The 25883-nt window shown below is 35.6% G+C and overlaps 1 protein-coding gene across 5 annotated transcripts; it reads left to right on the forward strand.

Annotated features, from left to right (window-relative positions):
* The first annotated feature begins 233 nt into the window (after window positions 1-233).
* On the forward strand, window positions 234-24280 carry LOC107220310 (PTB domain-containing engulfment adapter protein 1). Of its 5 annotated transcripts, none has more exons than XM_046738655.1 (9): window positions 234-334; window positions 20744-20892; window positions 21008-21078; window positions 22247-22429; window positions 22545-22871; window positions 22969-23222; window positions 23391-23608; window positions 23703-23929; window positions 24098-24280. In XM_046738655.1, exons 2-9 carry the CDS (start codon window positions 20820-20822, stop codon window positions 24170-24172), a joined length of 1428 nt encoding a protein of 475 aa, XP_046594611.1. In that variant the 5' UTR covers window positions 234-334; window positions 20744-20819; the 3' UTR covers window positions 24173-24280. The 5 variants fall into 5 exon arrangements, with proteins under 5 accessions (XP_046594611.1, XP_015514345.2, XP_015514343.2 ...); XM_015658859.2 differs by having other exon boundaries at window positions 240-467; window positions 23394-23608; XM_015658857.2 differs by having other exon boundaries at window positions 241-467.
* Window positions 24281-25883: the final 1603 nt, after the last annotated feature.

Raw genomic sequence — 25883 nt, forward strand, 5'->3', positions numbered from 1 at the left:
GTCGGATAATTTGTAATAGGAGTAGAGTTTTTTGCAGTTTTGAAATATTCAACAAAGTCAAGAAGCTACTCAATAAATTCTTCAGTCAATGGCAATAATAACAAGCATATTTCTTGTTGAGAGAATCCGTTTGTTGTGTCTTAGTTACCGACGTTTCGTGATTCGCGAATTAGGCACCAGATGGCGCATACTCGCCAGCGACTTGTTTCGTCGACGTACGTTTGTTCGACGTTCGACGGTTTGTCAGTATTTATTCCGCACTCGAGTAGGACGCGTGTGTGCCGTGACGTGAGAGTGAATTACCCCCATCATAGCAAAGCTGAAAAACCGAAAGGTCAGAGCGTTTCGCGTTTCACACATAGCCCGCAGAACGGTCAGATTGTCATTCCTTGTTCCACGAGCGTTATTCCTTTTTTTTTTTTTACGGCAACGTAGAAACAGAGCCAGAACCTTTTCTCACATCGTCGGTAAGTTTTTTTTTTTTTTTTTTTGTATATACTATTTACAGAATATACATATTTTATGTGGGTATAGATATGGATAAACTGATTTCGATAGAAGAGAATCCACCTTCACGAACAGCGTTTAAACAACTGTTGTTTCGTCGTTATTGTAATGGTTTTCGAAAGAACAAGCGTTGCGTTTCTCCTTTCCTTTGTACACTGCACCTATGCATAGATATAATATCACAATATAGATTTGTGAAATATCTACGCCTGTTTACGACGATGAGCGTTAAAAACGAAATAATATAACGAAAAGTAAATGAAATGAAAGAATGATATCGCGACCGTAACGGAATACTGGCCATTCGGAATAGGTATAACTTATACCTATAGATATACAGGTATGTGTATAGAAGCCGCGTACGCGGCGGTTAGTTTTTAGTTTCCGTCAACTTTCTATTCTCTCCACTGTTGTATTTTCTATCGTATTATTTATTTTCTCACGCTGCACCCATTTCTCTCCTAGCGTTCGTCGTTTCATTGCTCAGCGGTGATTTTCTAACTTATACGACGGCGATTTCGCCCTTTTACACCATCAATGTGTCTCCCTTATTTTTATCATTCTTATTTTGTTCCATTCACGCCCAACATCATATCACCGATTCCTCGCGAACAGTTTTGTGAATTTTAACGGTCATCGAGCAGGTCGCGCGTTGCATGTGCGTATCTATCTGTCCTCGGATATTACCAAGGTACTCTATAGAGTCACACCACCGCCAGTAAACATAAACACCGAACGGTAAACGCCGATTTTAATGTATCCTTCGCTAGCAAAAAGAGGGGAGAAGAGGAAACGCGTGTTTTCGGCTCGTGAGTTAGAAATATCTCCTGCAATTCGAGATGTGTGCTAGGACGTGGGACATTTCGGAACGGTTGTTCTGAAAACGATATCGTTTGTTGGATTCTGAAAAACATTGATCTCATTCTACTTCTTATTTTCTTGAGAAAATATGTGTAAGAATGTCGAAGTCCGAAACAAGCCAACGTTACCAGCTTAAAAAATCTCCACAATCTCGACACTGATACCGATGAAGCAATTTGATATGTATCCTATTATTCCGCGCGTTACATTTCGCGCGCAAAAAGCCCAACTCATTTCGGAATTACATCCTTTATTTGACAACTATAGAGGGCAGAGTTAATCCTCCATATTGCCAACGTATACAAAGGACGTCGTTGTGCCAGCAAAACGGAGAAGATAAAATAGAAGAGAGGAGAGACGTCGTGTTTGGCCTCTCATTAAATCGTTTAGCACTCTACTAACCGTGCCTTAATTCTTCGATCTGCTTATTCTCGGTTAATTTACTTGACTCGCACGCGGTTTAATGATATTTTGTCGCTACAGAGAGAAAAAATAAATAAAAATAAAACACAAAACGCGCGTCAAACATTTCTTACATTTATAATAAATACATACCTGAAACATACGCACATGTATACTTTAACTCCAGTAACTCGGTTGGAATTTCAATGATTTTCTCTTTGAAAATATGCTGCACTGTGTTACACTTCCCTCCCCTCCGCCCCCCTGCCTTCGATCCTCCCACATTTGTCACGTACATTAGAGAACAATCACATACGCTTTTCATAACAACTATGTATACACGTATATACATGGGTATGATATTTACCGCGTGCTCGTTATATCGCACACATCTATGTCACGCGCGCTTTTCTGCCATGGACGTACGATGTTCGTATTTCACGTTGGAGCATCGTGAATTGCATGTTGTGTGTGATAGTTATTGTAAATACAATTCATACATACGATACTTCTCTCTCTCTCGCTCGCTCTTTTTTGTTTTGTATCACTTACGTGCCAATCGAAAGTTTCGCGTTCTTACGTTCTCTTTTTGTTAGACGATTAATTTTTTGTTCCGGTTTCGTTTTTCCTCACTTCCCCCTCTTTTCTCGCATACCTATAATTCGATTTAATTCCGTATATACGCACGGATGTCGATATTATTTTTCAATTGCCGTTTTTTTTTTTTTTGTTTGCAAAATAATTGGAATGCAGTTTCGATTTCCGGATAATCGTTGAATCGCTCTCTCATTGCAGAGTATAATGTACATATATGTATACATGAGTAAATAATTATACATCATATAAAGCCGCCGCTTGTTGTGTAATCGTATAGAGCGGTTAATTCTGTAATAGGTATACCTAATCGTATGAAAATGAAGGGATCGAATACGATACGTGTGTTTGTAATTTGTCCAATATTATTTCTCACTAGCTGTAAAATGATGTATAATTACAAAAAACAAAAAATAACAAAGTACAATACTCACAGATGTGCAGCTGCAAATAATATACTCTTACGAAAACATCGATAAAATCACATCATCTGTATATAATAATATATATTTTACTCTACGCAGTATAAATTTTATTTATCACAGTTAAATACATACATATTAATACACAGTATATGTATACCTACGCATCATTGGGTTCCAATCGTGCTGACACACACCGCCTATAACGTAAAAAATGACGAATAAACGACGACGACGCCCCGTGATATTATTTACGTCATATGCGTATGTATTTATGTGTAAACACACATGATATTTATATGTATGTGGTGGAGCAGCAGCAGCAGCAATAGCAGGGCGTGAAAGTTGATATTGCTGTTGGAAAACTATAGAGACACCCACTTTTAGATTATGAAAAATAATAAAGGAATGAAAGAAAGATACGAATGTATAGATATGTATTGTATACGTATATTATACGATTCGAGACTGTTATTCCTGCAATTTAATATTCTTCAATCTCTCGTGAATCACGGTGAAGGTATAAACACCGAACTTGCTAATTCGACTAGAGTTCAATGTAGCGAAATTAATACATAACAAGCGCCTGCATGCCTACATGTTTGGTATAATAATATATGTACCTAGTTCATGAGTGCTTTTTTCTTTTTGCTGCTCTGTTAAATCGATTCGTCGCTGTTCGTTATCACCATCATATTTTCTCAATTTCGAATACCTCCTCCATCTCTCTTTCTCTCTTTTTTATACCTTCCTTATTCTTTTCGCAATATATGTATTTTGCTCGAATAGATGCGCACAGCAAGTTTAACGGAGCGATGAATCAGCAGGTGTTGATTTTCTACACCTGTATGCTGGTGGATGTGTAATACGCTATAGCATACAGATAGATCTGTATAATTTACTCCTCTAAAAGTACGGCGGCAATCGATTGATTCTCTCTCGTTCTCTATTCTTGCGTTTTTATAATCCGATCAGGTCTTTCATTTTCGTTCATAATATTATACACAAAATTTACCCACTGGATACCTCTACATCATTTATATTATGTTATCATCTATTATGTGCCCATCGATTAACCCACCACCTCTGCAGCATACAACGAACATTTATCTAACACACGAACAACTGCGGCTGTATTGCGTAATTTCTGTGTGTTGTCAATTGAAACGGGTGTGTTTTTGTGTGCGAGTTAGCAAATACGCTGCTCACACGCACATGCATACATACATATGCATATATACATACCATATAATTGTTTGCGCACAATGCAAAATTGTCGACGTCCTTTGTGCTCGAAGATTTCGTAAGCGATGCACGCAAAACGCGACGTATCTTTCACGCGATATACAGAAATGAAAACGTGAGAAAGGAGAGTTTTACTTGTGGCGTATTTTTGATCTACGTATAGTATGTAATATCGTGTTGAATTTCTTGTGCAGGAAACAACACGGAATTCAGACGGTGAAAAAAATGACGCGAATACAGAGGTTTTCGAAATTCAGATTCGTATGCGTAATTTGTTCTTTTAAACCTAAAATGCACATTATACGGGAACGCACACAGTTTCCTCTACATTATATAGCCGCCGCACCTCCAACTTACTGACAATGTGACAATGATGCTCGGAGTGTATGGTACACTTCGGGACGATGAATCTGAGACGGATCATTTTTTACACTAGACAGTTATGTTGGCAACACAGAGAAACCTACAGCGCCACAGTCGGCCGAGCGCGAAACAAACTCAATCTTAATAAACATAACACAACCCATGACCGTCGAATCTAACCTTAGAATATCGCGGGTATAATGACTTGTTGGATTGACATATTCTAAGGTTAGATTCGACGGTCATGGGTTGTGTTATGTTTATTGAGATTGAGTTTGTTTCGCGCTCGACCCATTATGGCGCTTTAGGTTTCGCTATGTTGCCAACATAACTGTCTAGTGTAAAAAATTAGCGTCTCAGATTCATTGTCCCCAAGTGTACTTATAGGTGTAAAGGCGACCACCATGTCCGTCTTGGCCTTTGCGCGAGCACCTGCTTCTGCTCTCCGAGGGCATTACACGGCCTCGATTTTAATATTGAGCTGTATTTTAATTTTCGATCGTTTTTCTCGTTTTTAATGTAATTTTTCATCAGTATAATGGCTTACTGCAGGTCGCTGCGTGATTGTATTGACGCGATCTTTGCAATTGGAATAAATAACGGAAGAGAATCGAAGCTAGTTTTACATATTGTGCAAAAGTTCTCTTCGTACTCTCGCATAGTTATCAATTAATGTACCACAATGTTACAATAATATATATGGGCTTTTTTACGCCAGTTTTTTAAACGGCTGATCATGACGTTTTTAATTTCATTAAGGATTTTTCCTACGTTAGTATGACCTCCCCAAAAAGCGTTAGGAAAAAAATTTTCACATTGTCAAACGAATTTTTAAACCAATGTCAAAGATACCTAATCGATTTTTATGAGACAAGAAAATAACATTCCGTTTTTTTTTAAGTAAAACATTTTCACGCCAGATTCAGAATGGAAGGACTGTTATGCCTATTTTTTTTTGGAATAATTTCTTCTGTTTTTCTATCGTTTACAAATGGCAATCGGCATTTGGACTTAATAAAAAAAAGAACCTATAATCGTATCTTTTAGGACTACGGAACCAATTTAAAAAAATCAGTAATAAAATCGGAGATGCGGTTTGTAGAATATAGGTTTGAACACGTGTGAAAATAGAGAAAAACCTCCTTCCACTCTTAGTCTCACGTGAAAATGTTTTGTTTGGAAGTCTGAATGTTTTTCTTTTTTCTCGTTTCATAAAAATCGATTTGGGTGATTTCGAAACGAGCTTAAAATTTCTTAGGGTAAAGAGGAGTGATTGATAAAATTCAAATTTATTTGCAAAATTTTTCCTGGGGTCGTACGAACATAGGAATAATCCCGGATATTAAAAAATGTCATGGTCAACCGTTTACGATGTGACGTGGAGAGCCCCTTATGCAACTAAATTGTGCATACATTCATACATAAATACAGCTGCACTTAGCGACGGGTACGAAGTTTGTATAGCTGCATGAATAAATTTATATAAATGTATATGTTGATATGTGTGTGAGCGCGTGTGTGTATAAATACATTCTGACCTACCCGGTTTTAGGAATGATTCAGAACTTGGAATGCAATTTTATGTACTTGTATATGAGGTATTCCACACCATTTCACTTAATCGGTGAAGGTCACCAACACAGATCTTGGTGTCAATTTTTTTCTCAATTCATCTATCAAAAAAAAAGAACACGTGTTCGGCCGTTTTTCGATTAGGCTACCTGTGTCGATTTTATGAATTTTCCGATTTTACAACTTTTCGAAACAGTCTTTTTTCAACTGGCTCTATCTTCAAGAGCTTTCATTCTTTTCAAAAAATGATACAAGTATAAAATGTGTCAATAAGTCCGAGCTTTTTGAAAAAAATTTTTCAAAATTTTTCCAACCACACAATTCTAAAATTTTTTGAATTGCGACACCTTCGATTTTCCTGAAACTTTTTACTTGCACTCGACCAGTTACAGTCAAGTTTTCCTCCAAAGGAAATTATGGACTTCCGATTCGTTCGGGAGTTAACCATCATAAGTGCCGAAAAATTGGAAATATTTTACGGAAATCAATCTTAACTTCGATCAGACAAGTTTTCATGTTATAAAAATACATGTTTGCTGAAAAAAAACTTTTCGGAATATCCCAAACAATATAAATAAAAACGAGATCACAATTTTTCTTTTCTATGCCAAATATATTTTCAGGTAGAAAATTTCTAAATATAAATACAAAATTGTATTGTATATTGTATAATTGTATAAATACAATTTTGTATATTGTATATTGTATAATTGTATAAATACAATTTTGTATTTATATTTAGAAATTTTCTACCTGAAAATATATTTGGCATAGAAAAGAAAAATTGTGATCTCGTTTTTATTTATATTGTTTGGGATATTCCGAAAATTTGTTTTTTTCAGCAAACATGTATTTTTATAACATGAAAACTTGTCTGATCGAAGTTAAGATTGATTTCGACTCGGATGAATGGAAGTCCATAATTTCCTTTGGAGGAAAACTTGATTGTAACTGGTCGAATGCAAGTAAAAAGTTTCAGGAAAATCGAAGGTGTCGCAATTCAAAAAATTTTAGAATTGTGTGGTTGGAAAAATTTTGAAAAATTTTTTTCAAAAAGCTCGGACTTATTGACACATTTTATACCTGTATCATTTTTTGAAAAGAATGAAAGCTCTTGAAGATAGAGCCAGTTGAAAAAAGTCTGTTTCGAAAAAGTTGAAAAATCGGAAAATTCATAAAATCGACACAGGTAGCCTAGTCGAAAAACGGCCGAACATGTGTTCTTTTTTTTCGATAGACCAATTGAGAAAAAAAATGGCACCAAGATCGGCGTCGGTGACCTTCACCGAATAGGTGAAATGGTGTGGAATACCTCATATGTATATACCTCTATGTACCTATATAGACGAGGTCCTGAACCGGTTTTTTTCACTGTTGCTTCTGCAGCAAGGAACTTACCTTATACGATGCACGAGCGCGCGCGCGTGTGTGTGCGTGTGTGTATTGGCAGAACAGTAAGAAAAAAAATCACTATACCACATGAATATCGGTATAACCAGTCGCGGAAATCGTCGCTGAGCTTAAGCATTCAGGCGAATACTCTGTTAAATTGCTAAGTACGGCATTTTTCAATAGAAACAATTAAAAAAATGCGCATCGGACTACTCGTTTTCACGCCCTGAAAATCACGAACAACCATTTCGAACCGAAAAAATGTCTGCGTTTTTCGGTCTTTGATAAGCTCCCAGACTACCCGCTCTTATTTCTTTCGGATAAGATGGCGGATTGTCATTTATCAATTTTCATTAGAATCGGTATTTTTTTCATGCCCTGGAATCTGAGGTAAAAAATTACGACTCATATTTTGATCTTTCTCTTACGTACGATGCTTGTGATATTCCCGTCAAACCAAATACATATTCGTAATTTCTTCCAATTTTTCCTCGTGTTTCGGAAATCTATTCTAAGAATAACTAGCATAGGTAAAATTTTTTCCGCATCCTATTTTTTGGGAAAAAAATTTGTCAAGATTCTTGTAAGACATTTTTTAAGTTTTTGCGATACATGTTCTTCCAGGTTTATAAATTACGGAAATTTACATTGCATCGTCACTCACAAAAATCTAAAATTTATACGTGACAGATTACCTCGATGTATGTAACCTCAAACATTCCAACAATTCGGCCTGACTCATAGACTTATATTGGTTATTATTCGTGGTTATTGATTATTACCAATATTTAATAACGACGAATGATGAAAAGTCCAGTTGAGCCAAACTGTCAAGGTATTTGAGGTTAGACACATCACGATCATCTGCTTAGAGCATGTACAGTAATGCTCTAAGATCATCTGTCATATAATTTCAAATTTTTGAGGGTTGGCCACCCTGAGAAATGTAATCGTATTAGTGGATAATGCATACCAGGTAGTGACGATGCAATGCAAATTTCAATACCTTTTAAACCTGGAAGAATGTGTGTGTGTGGCAAAAATTTTAATGATGTCTTTAAAAAATGGTTACAATTTTGTTTCCCCGAGACACGGTATCCGAAAAAAATTCAACTTACGACACTTTTAAAAATTTCTGTACGGAACTTCCGAAATTGTATTGGAAGTTTTATTCGGATACGGAACAGTGAACTCACCAAAAATTCACTTATAAATCTTATAAATTTTAGTAAACTCAAAAATTTTTATCTCAAATTTAAGGCAAAGACATAGTAATTTACATCGCTATACACCGAATATGTCAATTTACAAGCAGTTTTCGTAAATTGACAAATCTTTTGTACAGTAAATGTGGTGTAGTAAATTGACGATCATTTATTGAAGACTTGGTTTGACGGGAATGACTCAAACATCGCTAGAGAGTGGACGAAATATAGGTTTTAATTTTTCTCTCAGATTCCGGATCATGAAAAAATAAAAATGATCTTACACATTTTTCGTATCGATGCTAGGAATTCTATCAAAAAAATCGATGAGACAACCCGACGTCTTACTCAAAAGAAATCAGAACGGGTTATGTGGAACCTATCAAAGACCGATACACATATTACCAAAAACATTTTTTCGGTTTTGCGATGGTTGTGTGTGGTTTTTAAGGCCTGAAAACTGGTTAGCTGACGCATTCGCATTTAGTTAGATTGAAAAATACCGAACTTATTGTTAGGCAATTATACCGGGCGGCTTTGCATTAACCCTAGTCACTGAAATGAATCGACTTTCACGTACAAATTTAAAGTCAGCGTGCTAGAATCAGGGTTGGTTGTGCAAGTAAAATGAAGAGTGATTGAAAAAACTATTGTGTACTGTTTTACTTTTTTTGCTTGAAGAATTTCTCCCACATCCTCCATCGTTTTTTTTTTTTTTTTTTTTTGCGAAAACTAAAATTGGAGTCTATTTCTGAATCGTTAGATTTTGTCTCAGAATTTTCCATAGGCGTGAGTGACTAGAGTTAAGTTGGAAACAGAACGATGACTGCCTAGCAAAAAAGTTAATTTGAGAAATTTATCGATAGGGCTTCCTTACATTTTTTTGTAACAAGTTTCTATTTCATTTTCCGTCCACACTATTTTTTTTTTTCTCTTCAATCCTATGTGTTAAATCAAGCAACGACGAGATGTATCAAAATTGCGTAACGGTATAATATATAGGAAAGAGGTAAACTGCCGTATCGTTCACTCAATTTTTTTTGTCTTGTCGTTTTGTGTGTGTTGATTTTTTATTCCCAATATTGATATTCAACACTCTACTGTGGTTTAGAGATTTTGGACGGGCTCAATTCAGGTTCGAATTTTAATCACGCGAGGTATAAAGTTGCAGAATTTTCAATACTTCGTATCACGATTGTAGGATTTGATTGTCTTTAAAATATTTTTATTGAATTTGCACGAAACATTGATGTTCGAAATTTATTCCTCGTTTTCGTTTTCCGAATCACTTGATCGAGTCGTTGTACGTAGAAATCGAATAATAAAATTCGCCTGCACGCGGAACGAAGGAATCGAAATTTCACTCGATATGTCGATTCGCATGGAATAATTGAACCATACTCGTTAATAGTCCAACGAATAACTTAACTCTAAATCTCATCAGGCCGAAGTTTGTAACGCTTATTTTAATGACGCATCTTTAGAAAGAGTCGTTATTTTGCGACTTTAGAGGATTACCTGAAATTTAGGAAGCCATTAACGAAGCATGAACAAACTAACACTGTCGATTCAACATATCGCGAGTTATTCTACGTTACTAACTTCAGCTGCGTTAAATCTCGTTTAAATATTTGTGCAGATCAGATCTATAATTGTAATAAAATGGCACGGCACCCGTACTTCATTATCATCTTCATCATCATGACCATGGGCATATTTTTCCACCTTGCGGTTTCGGAAGACCGTATCCGACGTGATAAGCAGGATAAGAACGAGGATAAGGAAGGTGATATCGCCTCCGTATATGACTGATTGTGAAGGGACGAGCAGACAGGCCGTCGCGGCGTCGCTTCGGCGAACGGTGAACAAGCCAGGCAACCCAACACAGCCGGTGGCTGGCACTGCCATCCACGACTCTCTCTCCTCTCTCTCCTCTCTCGGCTTCGTTCATACGGGTGTGCAAGTGTGCGCCATGCCTTGCCGGTGTACCGTTTACCGCGAGGAAAAAAGAGAAAGAAAGAACGAGAGAGAGAGAGAGAAAGAGAGAGAGAGGGAGAAGGAGAAGGAGAGACCTGCACGCGTGTGCACGCTTTGCCGATCTCACAGACGCGTCGAACGAACCCGGAGCCACGAGACTCTTGGATCAATTCGACGACTTGTTCTCTCGCGGATATATTACGCCCGATGCGACGGTAGAAATTCTGGACGATCGAGTTCAGAGACAACATTGCGTCATATGTGGCTCGTTGGTAGCCTAGGGAAGGTTGAAGCTTTTGCTGGGTGGTGGAATTTTTTAATCGTTGAAACAAACTTGATTTCGTCAGAACTCTGAAGAGTACGAAATTTGGAACGGACGAAACTCCGAATGCCCAAAATTTCTAGTAGACGCTAGACGGTACTTCAAATATTTACTTTACTCTTGGCGTGCGAGTGATTTCGTGACTTTTTTTTTTTTTTTTAGGTGATTTGATTTATGATTTGTCCGATTTCAGTTGATTTTCAATGCGATTTCACATGACTTCATGTGGGATTTCTGCTGATTTCCAGTGCCTTCGTATGATTTTAGATTATAATTCTCAGTGATGTTAAAGTGATTTATCTGTACGATTTTTCATTCCGCTTTCAACTGATTTCAACCCAGGGTGTACAGCTGATTTCCAGGAGTGAATAGCCACTTTGTTAAAACTCCAAACGATCAAAGCCTCGAGTAGTCGGAACTCCAAATAATCAAGATCCCGAATCGTCAGAACTTCAAATATTCAAAACTTCGAATGGTAATAAGTCGAAAAGTTCAAAACTTTCACGCAGCTAGAACCCCAAACTATAAAAGTGCAGGCCTATTTCGAAAACGGTTAAATAACCAAATGGTCTAAACTCCCGAATGATTCTGAACTGCTGATCGACGGTATCTCACGATAGTATAAATCGTAGCTTAATAGTATTGGCGCATAATTTTCTTTGTAACAACTATTACTAAAACTGTATTTTTGGAGTTTTGACCGCACGCACACTGGTCCGTTCGACAGATATTTTGAGTTCCGAGTAAGTATTGAGTCCGGCGAAACTTCGTTCATTGTCAGACCTCAGTTGCAGACGATTCGTAGAACTGTAGATTGAATGATTGGATGAATGGTTCGTTTCATTACTTTCGGTGGCTGATTTTTATTTCTTTTTCACCGGGGATGGTGTGATAAGAAAGCCTAAACGGCGTTGCAAAAGATGGTGACGTTTATGCTCGGCGTGAAAAAAAATTGCTAAGTAATAATAATGATAATAATAATAACAACAACAATAAATTAAGAACTACCGCAGCATTTCCGCTACTACACTCATCGTCTCCTTTTCAATCTCCTTTTTTTCTTTTTTATACCGCATTGATTGACTACCTTACTTGAAATCGAATAACACGTAGGTAGTAACTTTGTTTTAACGTTACGAAACTAATCGTAAGCCGCGCGCTTTCATTTACTGTCGATATCGTTGTGTGCTGTATTATACATATCGTCATTATTATTATTGTTGTTGTTGTTGTTGTTGTTTGTTATTATAATTACAATTACAATTATTATTTTTGTGTTTAACATCAATTATTATTACTGTTCTTATCATTATGTATTATTTTCTTCGTTTTCATTCCTCTTTTTTTCGTCCCCTCATTTTCGTCCTCGGACAACCGTCAACAGCTCTCTATAACTAATAAATATCGCTTTGAGCAGCAGAGGGATTATACTTGTGTGTACATTGCTTACGCACCTCCCCTCCGACTTCTCCTCTTCCTCTTTTTGTTCTTTGAATAGGAGTATGAATACGATATTTACATGTACGTCTGATCTATCTAATCTGTCACTTCTCGGCCAAACTATAGTTATTCATGTATATGTATACCAATGTGTAGTCCAGCTATGTGAAACTGAAACTGGAACTCGACTTGTTCAAATATAAATTTTCAAAATTTCCATCTATTCTAAATCGTTTGTAGTTGTTTGTATTAAAGACATTTTCGTTTGTTGTAATCCGGGAAAAAAGTTGGCGCAATTTTTCAATTTTCGAAAAATCTAAATCTCTCTCTCTCTCTCTCTCTCTCTCTCTCTCTCTCTCTCTCTCTCTCTCTCTCTCTCTCTCTCTCTCTCTCCTTCTCATCGTCTTCTGTAGGTATTATCTAAAGATTCAATAATATGTTACACTCGAAGTAAACTTTCCTTTATTTAATTAGTGTCGATATTGATTATACATCTCGGTCACTGGTGATTTGCTAATGGCGGTTTGATTATTAACAACGGACAAATTAGAACGCGCATAGAGAAACACTTACGTTCTTTATGCTCTTTCTCATAATCTATGGTTCAACGGCCAAGTGTTTGTATGCTCTAAATGCAAAAAAGTCAGATTTCGAGGGTGCGCAATTCGTCGCAATTGCACGGTATGATGATGTGAATTTTTTCTCAGATAGTAGCACTAAAGATCACTAAAACCTCGCAGTTACAGATTTCTTCGAAGATTATTACTTTTATAGGAAAATGTATGCTGAGAACGTGTACGAAACACGTGTATTTTAAACGTTGAAATCCACAACTGTCGTTGGCACGGGATAGAGTTGAGATAGAAGTCGGAAAAAATTAGGTAATTTGTTTTTAATTATTTGAAATTGATTTGGGGAGTATGCTTAGAAAAATTCGATAACATCTTAAATATGGGACACTCTAATGTAGATGGATCAATTAATTTCTAATACGCACCATCATCGAATGAGAGATAAATTCCTGATGTTAAACAAAACTACGCAAAGCCTGTATATGAGGGATTCGCCGTCAACTGGGCCACTTTTTTTTCGACCATCTCAGATCTGCCCCATAATTGGTTATATCAAAGTACTACTAAAAGGTACTCTATGTGAATTTTTTCAGATTTTGTAATTCAGTATTTGAGAAATTGCCGTTTTCTTTTCAAATGAATATATCTCGGAAACTTGAAGTAACTGAAAAAAAATGACTCTACATAAAAGTTGTAGTTTTTTGTTAGCTTTCGAGAGGAATTTTTGAAAAAACTTTTACGTTCCGGTATCGCTGATTTTTTACCAAAAAAGGAAGAAATTATTTTTTTTATTCAAAAAGGACCCTTTTTTTTGCTGAAAAAATTACAGAGTCTTCCAATATGTGTGACAATATCACCAAAAAATCGCCAGAGTGGCACGGATCGAGGTTCTAGGGTAAAAAAAATGAAGCCACACAAATTCGGTCGAGATTCCGGTAAAAAAAAATTAATTTGTGTGGCTTCATTTTTTTTATATAAACAATTATGGGGCAGATCTGAGATGGTCGAAAAAAAAGTGGCCGAGTTGACGGCGAATCCCTCATATATACGTGATTCAGAGGATGATTAACTGTGGATCTATTACCAGCTATATAAGTTTTGACAAGTGAACTCTGTTCACACTTTTACCCGTTTCGCGTTATCATCTCATTTCGTTATTAAACACACAGACACTTCCTCGAGTTGTTTTCACTTCTAATCTTATAACCTACGCGCGTACGTACATAAGTGAGATCGTGCACCGTTAGTGCTGTTTCTGGATTAGTTGCATGTAAATCACGGAAATTTTCCAACTTCTGTTATATTACCAGTGAGTGCAGAATCATTATTGTCATTATCATTATCATTTATAACTTGATTATTTTTTCTCTTTCTTGAAATTTTCATTCTCATTCAATTTTTATAACTATTACCGCCTGCGGTAAAGATATATCAATGCGATTGATTATTATACGTGATGATGAAAATTGTAATTGGCATGCGTATGCACAGTAGATGTGTATGCATTGATTTATGTTTCATTTACGAGCCGTTTCCGATCCACGACTTGAATCGCGGCAGCTGAATAATTCTTGGCAGATCAAATCGGGGACAAAGGAAAGCATTGGGCTAACAAAATATATTCTCCGATTTCAGGAACAGTTTCAAATTTTTATCGCGCTTGTATAGTTTTATGTATTCCGTGAACTCGTTACCTTTATTTGCATTTGGGGTATTCCATGATGTCAAAATTATAAAGCCAATCTGAGATATCGACGTAGAATCTTGATCGTGATGTCATGGAACCCCCCATATATTATACAAGTTCGCGAGTTTGTGTGTCGCCGTGTTTACCACGGTGGATCCAATATGGTGGATGAAAATTTCAAATTCGATCGAATACGGTCTAGAAACTTGATGCAGAGGTTTTACTGAATATTCAAAATCTGATTTCAGATTCGTAATCAGCGACCCCAAAAACTTGTAATTTATATAAAACGTGTATATATGCAGACGGGTAACTTTCTCGGAAATTACACTAAGAGAAAAATTTGCGCATATAGTTAAAAATCTGTATAGTTAAAATATTATAGTCGGATAATTTTTATAGTAGAATTCACTCAAATTATCGTTTGGCGCACTATAAACACAATATCAATTTTACCATACACTTATAGTTGAAGCAAGGACGTCAAAGGTACTATAATAACACTACAATTAACTATATTTTTGTTTCTAATGTTCACCGTACACAGATATTCGTCAGGATTATATTCGTATAGTGCGGTGAGCTCTGTTCTGTAGTCTTCGATAGTATAGAGTACGGTTCAATTAACTAATTTATAATCAACTATTTACGGATAAGTATTTAGACCACCCGAGATGATTCCTGCAACTTTTGTCAGAGTTGAATGCACCGTACATAGTTTGACTCGACTTAAATATGGTTAACGCTAATACAGTAATTATTCAGACGAGATCATACGAACATAGTTTCAACAACTAAACATACACTGTTGAAAATAGTTGAAAATCATCGCCACATTTACAACACAAAAGTGTAGTTGAATTACAAATTTCGTGTTATAAAGTGAATTACTAAGCATTCTCAATAAACGTGCATGATAATTTTGTCATTTTGCCTAACTTAGTTGGAAATACGCAAAAGGGTATTTTGAATTTACTTCATTGTGCAGTAAATGTATCAGGTATATTTGGAAATTTCATTTACGGTACTTGGAATTTACTAGAAATTCTGCTGAATTCACTTGATAAATGGAATAATCTTGTTGATCAGTTTTCAGTGACTGTAATCGATCCAAAATGCGTTTTCAACGGTTGTAGTTACTGATGAGTTGTCAAAATGGTGTCTGCGCTCACGAAAAATCATTGCGATGAGTTATCTACGAGTTCCTCATCTATTTTTTTTCATTTCAGTTTTACTATACATTTACGATGAAGCTACTCAACTCGTATAGTAAAAGCTAAAAAATTGCAATCTAAAATTTCCAAATTATAAATCGAGTAACGATAAGTTTATCACGTTTACCGCACTAATGTTTGAATGTGGTTAGGGTCTTTATTATTGTACCGTTAACCATAAAACTTTTGTCAGATGTAACCATAAATTCATAGTTCGGAACAACATAATGCAATAAGTTCTATTAACTATAAATTCGTATTGTCCCCTGAGCACACTATTTTTTATGGTAAAGACAACCATAATTTTCTCTGAGTGTAATTAGTCCTTCAATTTTGACGATTTTTTTTCATTCAATTCGTTTCTAACAATAATAATTTACATTATATTGCAATAATTACTCTTGAATATTGAAAACCCGTTAGTATACCATCGGAAATAGCAACAAACCGTGAAGAAATATGTTTAAAAGTTTTCTAAATATACAAAAAATGAATGTAAAATAGGTGATGAGAATACTTACCACTATGACTCAAAGGGTTAAATCTCGGTGTTTTTATATTGTATATTTGATTTCTTTCTTGTGTAATTTATTTGTCAATCCGCTTTTGTTAATTCGCTTTTAATTATTGTACGCACGTACATCCTACGTTTTACACGATTCAACTATGACTACAAATATACATATACACATAATTCTGCGGGATATCTTCCGTTAATTGAATATAATCGTTGAGCATTCCGTGGCAACTAGACCGACGTTTAACCTCGACGGAGATCACCGTCTTCGATTTAAACAATTACTGAGGCTTTTTTTATATTACAATGCATCATTGACCCATTCGCCTATAAAACGTTATAACAAAGTTATTTTTATATTTCGCACTTGAATCGTCATTTGATCATGCATACCTATATTTTTAATTTTTTTATTTCAAATCACGATAATTCGCTTCTGGTCAACAATTATTATTGTCATATTAACGTATAACATTGATGTGCAAAAAGAAGCTTAGCTCCCAAACGACGGCGATTTTGTCATTTTGCGTCGGATGTAAAAAAAGGTTTTCTTTTTTAGCCAAAGACGATTCACAAAAGGTTGCAAATTTTTTCAAAACGTCGTTTTCGAGAAAAAATTCATTATCGTGCGTTTCTCGTTGAGAACGATGACTTGCCGTTTCTAAAAAATTGACTTCGTCTGATTTATAACAAAAAACAAAAATAAAATAAAAAAATACACCTCTTGCCCCGTTACAAATTTTTCTCCAAATGCACAGTTTTCGAGTTATGAAGGATAAAATCTAAAATACTTACGCCTGAACGGCAGGTGAAAAAGATAAAAATACAAATTACAAAATGTATATTTGGTGCAGTAGAAATAGGAAAAAAATCGGTGAACATTTCGGCGAGATTTTGGGTCAATCATTGTTCACGTTAGTTTGTGACTATCCCATGTATACAACTAAAAACAAATGTTCATATCGTTGCGGATACAATATTATGACTGGTACTACAATAAAAATTTAAGTCTCAACGCAATGTTTAATTCACTTTAATGTTCATAACGTATCATGATATAATCTGAATGCAGCGCGCATATCTTACGACATCGTTTTACGAAGCAACACGTTAGGTATGTGCGCATCTATAATGAATAAAATGTAATTATAGATTGCATATACACACATATATATATATATATATACACCCACAATCTGTATAATCGAAATCCAATGCTATACTACTATAATGCTATAATGCTATATGCGCAGCATTTTAATTTTTACTATTTCTCTTCTACGCGTCTACACATTACATACATACATCAAAATATGCCATATAGTTACGTGTCTACGTTTTCACACGCGCGCAACTAGCTTTAATATCGCATTTGTACGATGTGTGCAAAAAAGGAGGGGAAAAAATGGAACTGAGGAAAGAGGAAGAAATTTTGCGCCCAGTATGATGCGGTTTTTTTTTTTTTTACTATCACTATTATTCTAAAACCATTGCAGGACGTTGTTGTGGTCGCGTACCTATCATTATTATTATTATTATTATTGCAATAATTAGACATGGACATGCCTGTATAATATGTATGCCTCCATTATATGTATACACTTTCTCCGCTTCCGCCGGTTTCAAGATTGTTCAATTAATCTCTATCCGTCTCTCATTTTCTCTACACATATGACCCTCCATCGTTTTACTCCATATAATGACGATAATATATCTGTATGATACCCCCCTCCCACAGCATCGACTTTTCCTAATCGTTCATTCATGCTTTATTAAGTTGTTTTTCTCCCTCTATCTCTCTCTCTCTCCGATTCCTTGTCCTCTTCTTCCAACTATCTTCTTTGCAAAGTATTTTGCTCTTTGGTTAATTGATCGCTGCAATTACCTAGATATAAGCTGACGTTTCTTTGTCTCGTTTTCAATGATCTAGCTTCTCTTCTCGACGCTTATTATTTGCAAGCGATTGCATATATTTATACGGACCGAATCGCATATCCAGAGGGGAACAACGACTCGGTCGTTGTTGTATTAGCATGTAGCAAACGCGTGTGACGCTCTGATATTTGTTCGGTTGATATATTGGGTGTGTATATTATTGTGTATGTATGTAAATAGGGATGAACTTTCATTGATTGAACATGTCTTTTCGTTGTACACAGCTCGGTTGTGTTGTTGTTGTTGCTGTTATTATAGGAACAAATTTTTTGAACCAGAGAGACTCCATTCTGTTCGTATATCAAAACAATCCGTAATCCCAACTGATCTCTGTCGTACAACACGGAATTACTTATATATATATTTTGGATGTATACGTGAAATTGGCGGTTCAAAAATTTTTTTTTTCTGATCTATTGTCAATTAAGTAGAATCGAATTGGATTGAATAATATTTTTGTTTTCGAGCTTTGTATTCTAATTGCCTGCAGACTTATGTACTTCGTCGTTAATTTCACGAAAGATTCTCTCTGGAAATTCCACGTTATGCCTGTAATCTATCTCTTGAACTCTTGAATTTGTATACGTAGTTCATAATAAATTTTCTTTTACACGGAAGAAAGGTGAGGGGAAGGAGAAACAAATTATTGCAGATTTACTTGGAAATATACCGATTGCGTCTCACGCTGTGCTCGTTAATAATTAATTAATCGGTTATATTCACTACCACACGTTGTATGCTTTGTTTTTTCTTTTCTCTTCTTTTTTACTTGCGGCACTGTGCTTGCTTATTTTTATCCTATAACTATAAGGTTGGTTAGCCGACGTCGATCCGCGATTTTTATGCGCGAAAATCATGCACACAAACGTTGCCTTGAAAGTTATGCAATGTTTAAAGGTTGTGCTGGTGCTAATATATTATATATCACTAGGCATACATACAGTTTATATTATTTAAGTGGTACGTTGCACATAAGCATGATTTTCAAATTTTATACCGAGATTTATATGACAAAATATTTCTCTCGGTCTTTTTTCGATCATTCTCAATGGCAGTTCAATATTACAGTTTTTGATTTCTTATTTCCACCATCATCGTCGAATCAAGATTGCGCAAAAAAAATTTTTTTTCATTTATTTATGTATCAAGTTTTTCCTTTCCTTGCCGTATTCTAAATTCTTGTATTCCCTTTCTTATTCTTTCTCATTATTCGTTTGATTCGCTCACATTTTATTTGGTATACAATATGGATGATTTGGTAATTTAATTGGCAATATTCCAATGAAATTGGAAATCACGTTCGAGAGATTGAGTTTCTAGCTTTACTTCATCGTAATGTTTCATTTCTTCTCTTGACAGTATTATGAGAAATCATGTCGGGTTATCAATAACTGGAAAATTAGAGAGACGGAGAGAGAGACCAGTGTCAAAGTCCATTGGATGTGTGAGTTTTGTTTACCTTCGTTAAACGCCAAGCGATAAATGCATGCTTCTTTAATTGCTTTGGAGATTAAAACAACATGTTACATATTTAAGGAAATTTGTATCATGACAATATTCTTATTTATACATAAATGCGATACAAACAAAATTACTTCTAGTTTTGTTTGTCAGTAGCAACTAAAAAAGAAAAAGTAATAAAACGAAAATGAACGTACCAAGAAGATCAGACGAGAAATAAGGACAAAAAATTAACGACTTTAAGTTGTCTGGAATTCCCCAAATCATTTTGAAGGAGATAACGTTCTTATAATATTTACAAGCATCGATATACTAGTTTACTATACCATACTTCAGATGTACCCTATTTCCTTAGTGATAAAAATCAAAGACATTGATAATGGTCGTTTGCTTGATATAATATTTGGCTACTTGCTTGCAAGCGAAGGGGAAAAAATAAAAGAGAGAAATAATGTTAAAATAGAAAAGACTATCCCTCACTGGCTGATAATTTGATGATATAATATTACAGCTCTGTGTAGTTAACGTTACGTGTACCGTGTTTCCTGTCTCTCTTTCTCTCTTTTTCTACTCTTGAACAGAAAAAAGCACTTTTTCTACGCCAAACCTTGTTTTCGTAATTGTAAATGTGAAACTGAAAGATACACGCGAAGTCAAATCGATTATTGTTTACAATGATGCTTACCTAGCTATGAGCGAGCTTGAATTGTAATAGATCAGTCATTTACTGCACGATGATGACGATGATGAAACATGAAAGGATTTGGCCTTCGTGGCCAAGGCTGACTGGCGTTGCTGCTCTCGGGCATTGAACACAATCAGTTAGTCAGTCAGTCGTTCAGTTGTTCAGTTGTGTGTTTACCTCATGTACCTGGCTTAAGACTTGTATTGTTTGCCAGCTAGCTGGTTTGGTGATCAAGTACGTCGATATCATTTCATCTGAAGACTATAACAGGTTGACTGAGCTATTTTTCATTCCCTTTTCTTTCCAGACTGAAAATCTCCCCGTTCTTTATGTACTCTCAAGCATAATTTTGTCCTCCTTTGTGTTACAGACTTGTGTTTCTTCAACTGCTGGCAAATAAATACACGACAATTCATCTCGTCGAGGATTAACATTGTCCGTATAACATGAGGAATTCCACTTTATTGAAATGGGCACAGAATTCTACCAACAACAAAAATCAACCTGGCAAAAATGGTGGTAAGATATTTCAATATCAAACTTTTTGCCGTCTCTTTGTAGCTTTGGAAGTAAATAAATTTGCATAATTTGTCATCTTTTCACTGACAGTTTTTTTTTTTTTTCTTATTTTCAGCCGCTTCACCCAGAAATTGGATACATTCGCCGGACGCTCTTCAAAAGGGTCACATCGCTTACTTAGTTAAGGTATCGTTATCATTAATCATTATAGAGAAAAATAAATAGGAAAACAATTGTAAAGCTTACATTTGGAGCTTTGGGTTGATTTTTATATTGGATGAATATATACATGTAATTTGCATATAGTATGATTAACGGAATAATCCAGAGTTGACAGAAAGGTCAACTTGGTGTGTGGTTGTGTTTTCTTTTCTTATTCTTTTCCCCGCACCGTCGTATTGTGAGAAACATGTTTGGTGTGGAAACAAGAATGCAAATTAATTGTGAAAAATTCATTCTCCACTCGGTGCGTCATTCGGCTATTTGTTTAAAGTCAGAATTAATTAAATTTTTATGGTATAGAAAAGAAAGAAAAAACAACAGCCTATGTTAAAAATGTCATGTGGCTCTTGAACTACGACAAATCTGTTTAGTCTGGAATGTAAATATTTCTATGACCATAATGAACCTGTTTCTTGTCCTTTTTTCTTTTTCATTGATCGCTTTTTTTTCCCAGCTTCACTCGACATGTCGCTGGCACGGTCAAGGACTTTATAGGAATTTATGAACACTTGTGCCACAAGCCAATTTATTTTTACACACCTTACAAGTTTCTTGTAATTATCATTTCTTAACCTTTTCTAAATCTCATTTTTGTATCTAATCTTGAATGGTTGCGCAATGCTTGGAAGATCGGATGTTAAAACCTCTGGTTTCTCAGGCTGCCAGAGATCGGTCTGCAATAACAAGACACCGGGAATGTTCGAGTTGAACGAACTTTGTAATACTGCAACACCGAATGTTTTCGGAAATGAAAGTATACCGCGTATGCAAATCGTTACGCAACGGGCCAAATCTGTTCAGCCACTTGTGCCAAACTTTTACTGTTACCGTTATTACCAAAACTATACACATTCTATATTATACATATAGCCGGTGATCTACAGAGTTTGTTACTTTCTAATTTCACAATCGCAATATTCATTGATGCTTATTCATTGCCAGGTTCCTTATGGCTCTGCAATTTTAATTCTTGTGTAAATAGTAATATCGCTTTGCTTCTTTTTGTTTTTTTCGTTATATTTACTAGATATCGAACAGTGGCGATGTTTAGATAGTTTGCTTATCGTGGTATAATACGGGTAGTTCAAAAGTGTAATCAATGCTCAAGTAATTTTGTCATGTGGCTTTTTAGTATCTTGGGAGTACAGAAGTCGATCAACCCAAAGGTATCGACGTGGTTAAGGAGGCTACCTGCAAGCTAAAGTTTAATCAGCAGTTGAGGAAAAGCGAGGGTACCAAAACGCCAAAAGTGGAACTAACCATCAGCATAGATGGCGTCGCTATTCAAGAGCCCAAGACCAAGACGACGCCAAAGGTATTCAAATGAAATACAGATATTAAATGATTATTGCTTCTTTTTTCATTTGTTGACTCGATTTGGCGAAGAGTGCCTATGTGTAATTTGATCTCAATTGGTGGAATATTTACAGCGTATCATGCATCAGTACCCGCTTCATCGGATTTCGTATTGTGCCGACGATAAGGGGGAGAAGAAATTTTTCAGCTTTATCGCTAAAGAGGAAGACGCCGAGAGACATACGTGTTTCGTTTTTGTAAGCGACAAATTGTCGGAGGAAATAACGCTGACGATCGGACAAGCCTTCGATCTAGCTTATAGGAGATTTTTGGAAACTTCAGATAAGGATTTGGGCAGTCAGAGACGCAGCATGGTACTGCAGCACAAAATCAAACGCTTAGAACACGAAAACAACATCTACAGGCAACGGTTGCAAGATATCGCTTCGATCAAGGGAACGGTAATAGAATTGCGAAATTATTGCGAGTTCGAGAGACTCGATTTTTCCAACTGTTCAACGATTCGTAATAAAAATTAAATGCTAAATCGACTTTCAGGCCGACGTGACTTCTTATCTCTCCCAGCATAATTTACCCGACATTTTACACGTTCCGAGTGTACCGATGACTCCTGAAAGTTCCTCGTCGTCGATTGACGAGAGTACCAAACCTAGGATGAATGGTAGCTTGAGCAAATCTTCTCTGAGCACAACTAACAGTGACAGTAATGGAAATACTTCTAACGGTATACAACAGCCACCACCGGTGCCACCAAGAAGTTTCGAAAAAAGTTTTGATGACGATTTCATGGGGTAAGTTCACCAGGATTGGTGTCGAATTGGTCAATTTTCTCGATTCCTGGTATCGATAATCAGTGTTGCTTCTTTGCCGTTTTTCTCCCAACACTTTCACTGGCAAATAAGAACAACACACTTCAAATTTTTTCAATACATCTTTCAACACGATGGTGAATTTTTCAGCAGCGAACCCCCAGTACCGACGGTCGGTACTAAGCTGGAAGGTCTACTGATGGACGAGTTCGAGGAAGATTTTAATCCAAGAGCTCACGAGGGATTGACAAATGGGTCAGCTTTCAATCATCAGTCGAACAATAACCCGACTTTGAACGGACAGGTCTCTTCGTCGCAGCAAATTTTCTTCCCTCAGGCTAACGGAGGTGCGAGTTCTCCGCCGTTGCGTAAGTTTGATTTAGCTAGTTGCTCTCTCGACTTTGATTGCCAAGCTTTTACCAGTGGTGATGTTCCAATGGAAATTTTACATTCTATTCACAGTGGCTCCGCCACCAAAGGCTAAAGATTCTCGAAGGCAGAACGGCATCAAAGAAGATCTTTTCGGCAGCGTTCCGTTCAATCCAGCTCCACCCAGCGGTGCAAAAACTGACATAAATGATCCGTTTGAAATGGGAGAGTTTGGGGCAACGACTGCAGCGTTAAATCCGAGTCAGCAGGAATTAGAGAATGCGATCGGACTTTTAGACAAAAGGCTTCTAGAAATGAAAGTAAGAACAATAGCTGACTGAATATCATCGATGTATATACTTTGTTTATTTACTTTTTTCTCTCTTTTTATATCCCTTGTTATAATCTCAGACTTGTGAAAGTTTAGAATTATATTTCTAGCAAGACTTGATTTTAGTATCGGTTACATGTCTTCAATTCTTTTTCAGGATGGATTTAGCAGAGGTCTTTCAATCGGAACTGATGACTTTTCACTGGAGAGTCTAGATCCGTTACGAAATTAAGATTAACGACCATCACTAGTGTGTAAAAAAAAAAAGTTGAAGAAGGAAATATTGAACTCGTAACAATGATCACAAGGATTTCTTCAGAAAAGGAAAAAGTAATAATAATAAGCATAACTAACGTTTTAAACCAATTCATCTGTGAGATTTTTTTTGAGCTGGAAGGACTAAGGATTAAAAAAAAAATAATAATAATAATAAAGAACACCAAGAACAAAAACGTATGAAACCAAAATTAGTCAATTATACATATATTTATGGTGATATTTGATATTTATGTAACGATAATATAATACACAACATTATTTTTTTTATGATGTTCTCATGTTTATAATCCCTTTTTCTCGTATATTCTTGTCAATATTTTGTTTTAATAGTTTTTTTTTTCTTCACAACATATCACCTGCAATTTTAGAATCTCGAATGGACCAGCACGAACGAGTCTTGGTTTACATATTGTCCAGCGAAATAAAGACAATCGAAATATTGTGCCTTTCACGTTTTATGTAACGAGCTCCTAATATTAATAATACGGATAATAATGTTAATAACTGTATCTGTAAAAAGAATAATAGATACCTTACAGCGGTTGTAAAACAAGGGAATGAAGAATCTGTAAAGACTAAACAATATAGCTGTTTGTGAATTAAGAGCAATATTGAACTGTCCAATTAGATCTTTTTCTAGCGCGATTGAACTTGTTGAAATTGTAAATCCCGGTAATTCGCTGACAAAAAACACAAAAAATTAGAAGGAGGACGAGAGAAAGGAAAACTGATAATAATTTGTAGGGTCTCTATACCGTTGTAAATAATCATCAAATGCTTGGTAATGATTGTATAATAAATAATTGATCGATAATCCTGGACTAGTGATCCAATTGTATTAAAACTAGTAAAGTTGATAATATATTTACCCAATTGTTAGCGAAAAAAATTAAATGTAACGTATGCGAAGAAAGTGGGCGCAAAACGGTGGTTGAAAAAAAAAAAGCAAAGAATAAAACGAAACACCTAAAATGACTGCTTGATTAAATATCATACTTTAGCTGTTGCAATCAACGAAGTGAAAAACAGCAATATCATAGTCCCGCTACTTTCTAGCTCCTATATAAATAATTTACGAAGTTTTACAAACTTTTATGAACACATATATTTTCACTATCTTTAGGTTATTAAATATTGTTATTTTATAGAGCCTGTATACATAAACACATAACAATATTATTATACTTGAAAAAAATATTGATATACATAATATACTATACATATATTATTGTTACGCGTATATGAGTTATTATTAAATATTTGTTATTATATATACACGCACGCTCGCGTCACACAAATTTTTGCTAAGATGCGGAAAAATAATATTAGTTGAACTGTATATATATATATATTATATTAATCAATACGATATTGTTGTTCTATTATTTAAGTATCTCATTCCGAATATAATACATAATTATTACAAACCTTTGCTCTGACTATTACTCGTCCACAACATGTATTTTCTTGTTTTGCTATAGAGTGAATACACAAATTGCCCAGTTAAGTTTAACAATCTTTTTAGCAATGTGGGGATTTAATTGCGCATGCCGATCATAAAAAGGCCTCTCCGCGCGAAATTCAGTGAAACTATTGTCCACAAGCAGAAAGCGTGACGAAAAAAAGGTGTCAAATAGAAAAAATAAAAAATACCGTTAACTAAA

The sequence above is a fragment of the Neodiprion lecontei genome, chromosome 4 (assembly GCF_021901455.1).
Source record: "Neodiprion lecontei isolate iyNeoLeco1 chromosome 4, iyNeoLeco1.1, whole genome shotgun sequence".
In the NCBI taxonomy this organism is placed as follows: Eukaryota; Metazoa; Arthropoda; class Insecta; order Hymenoptera; family Diprionidae; genus Neodiprion; species Neodiprion lecontei.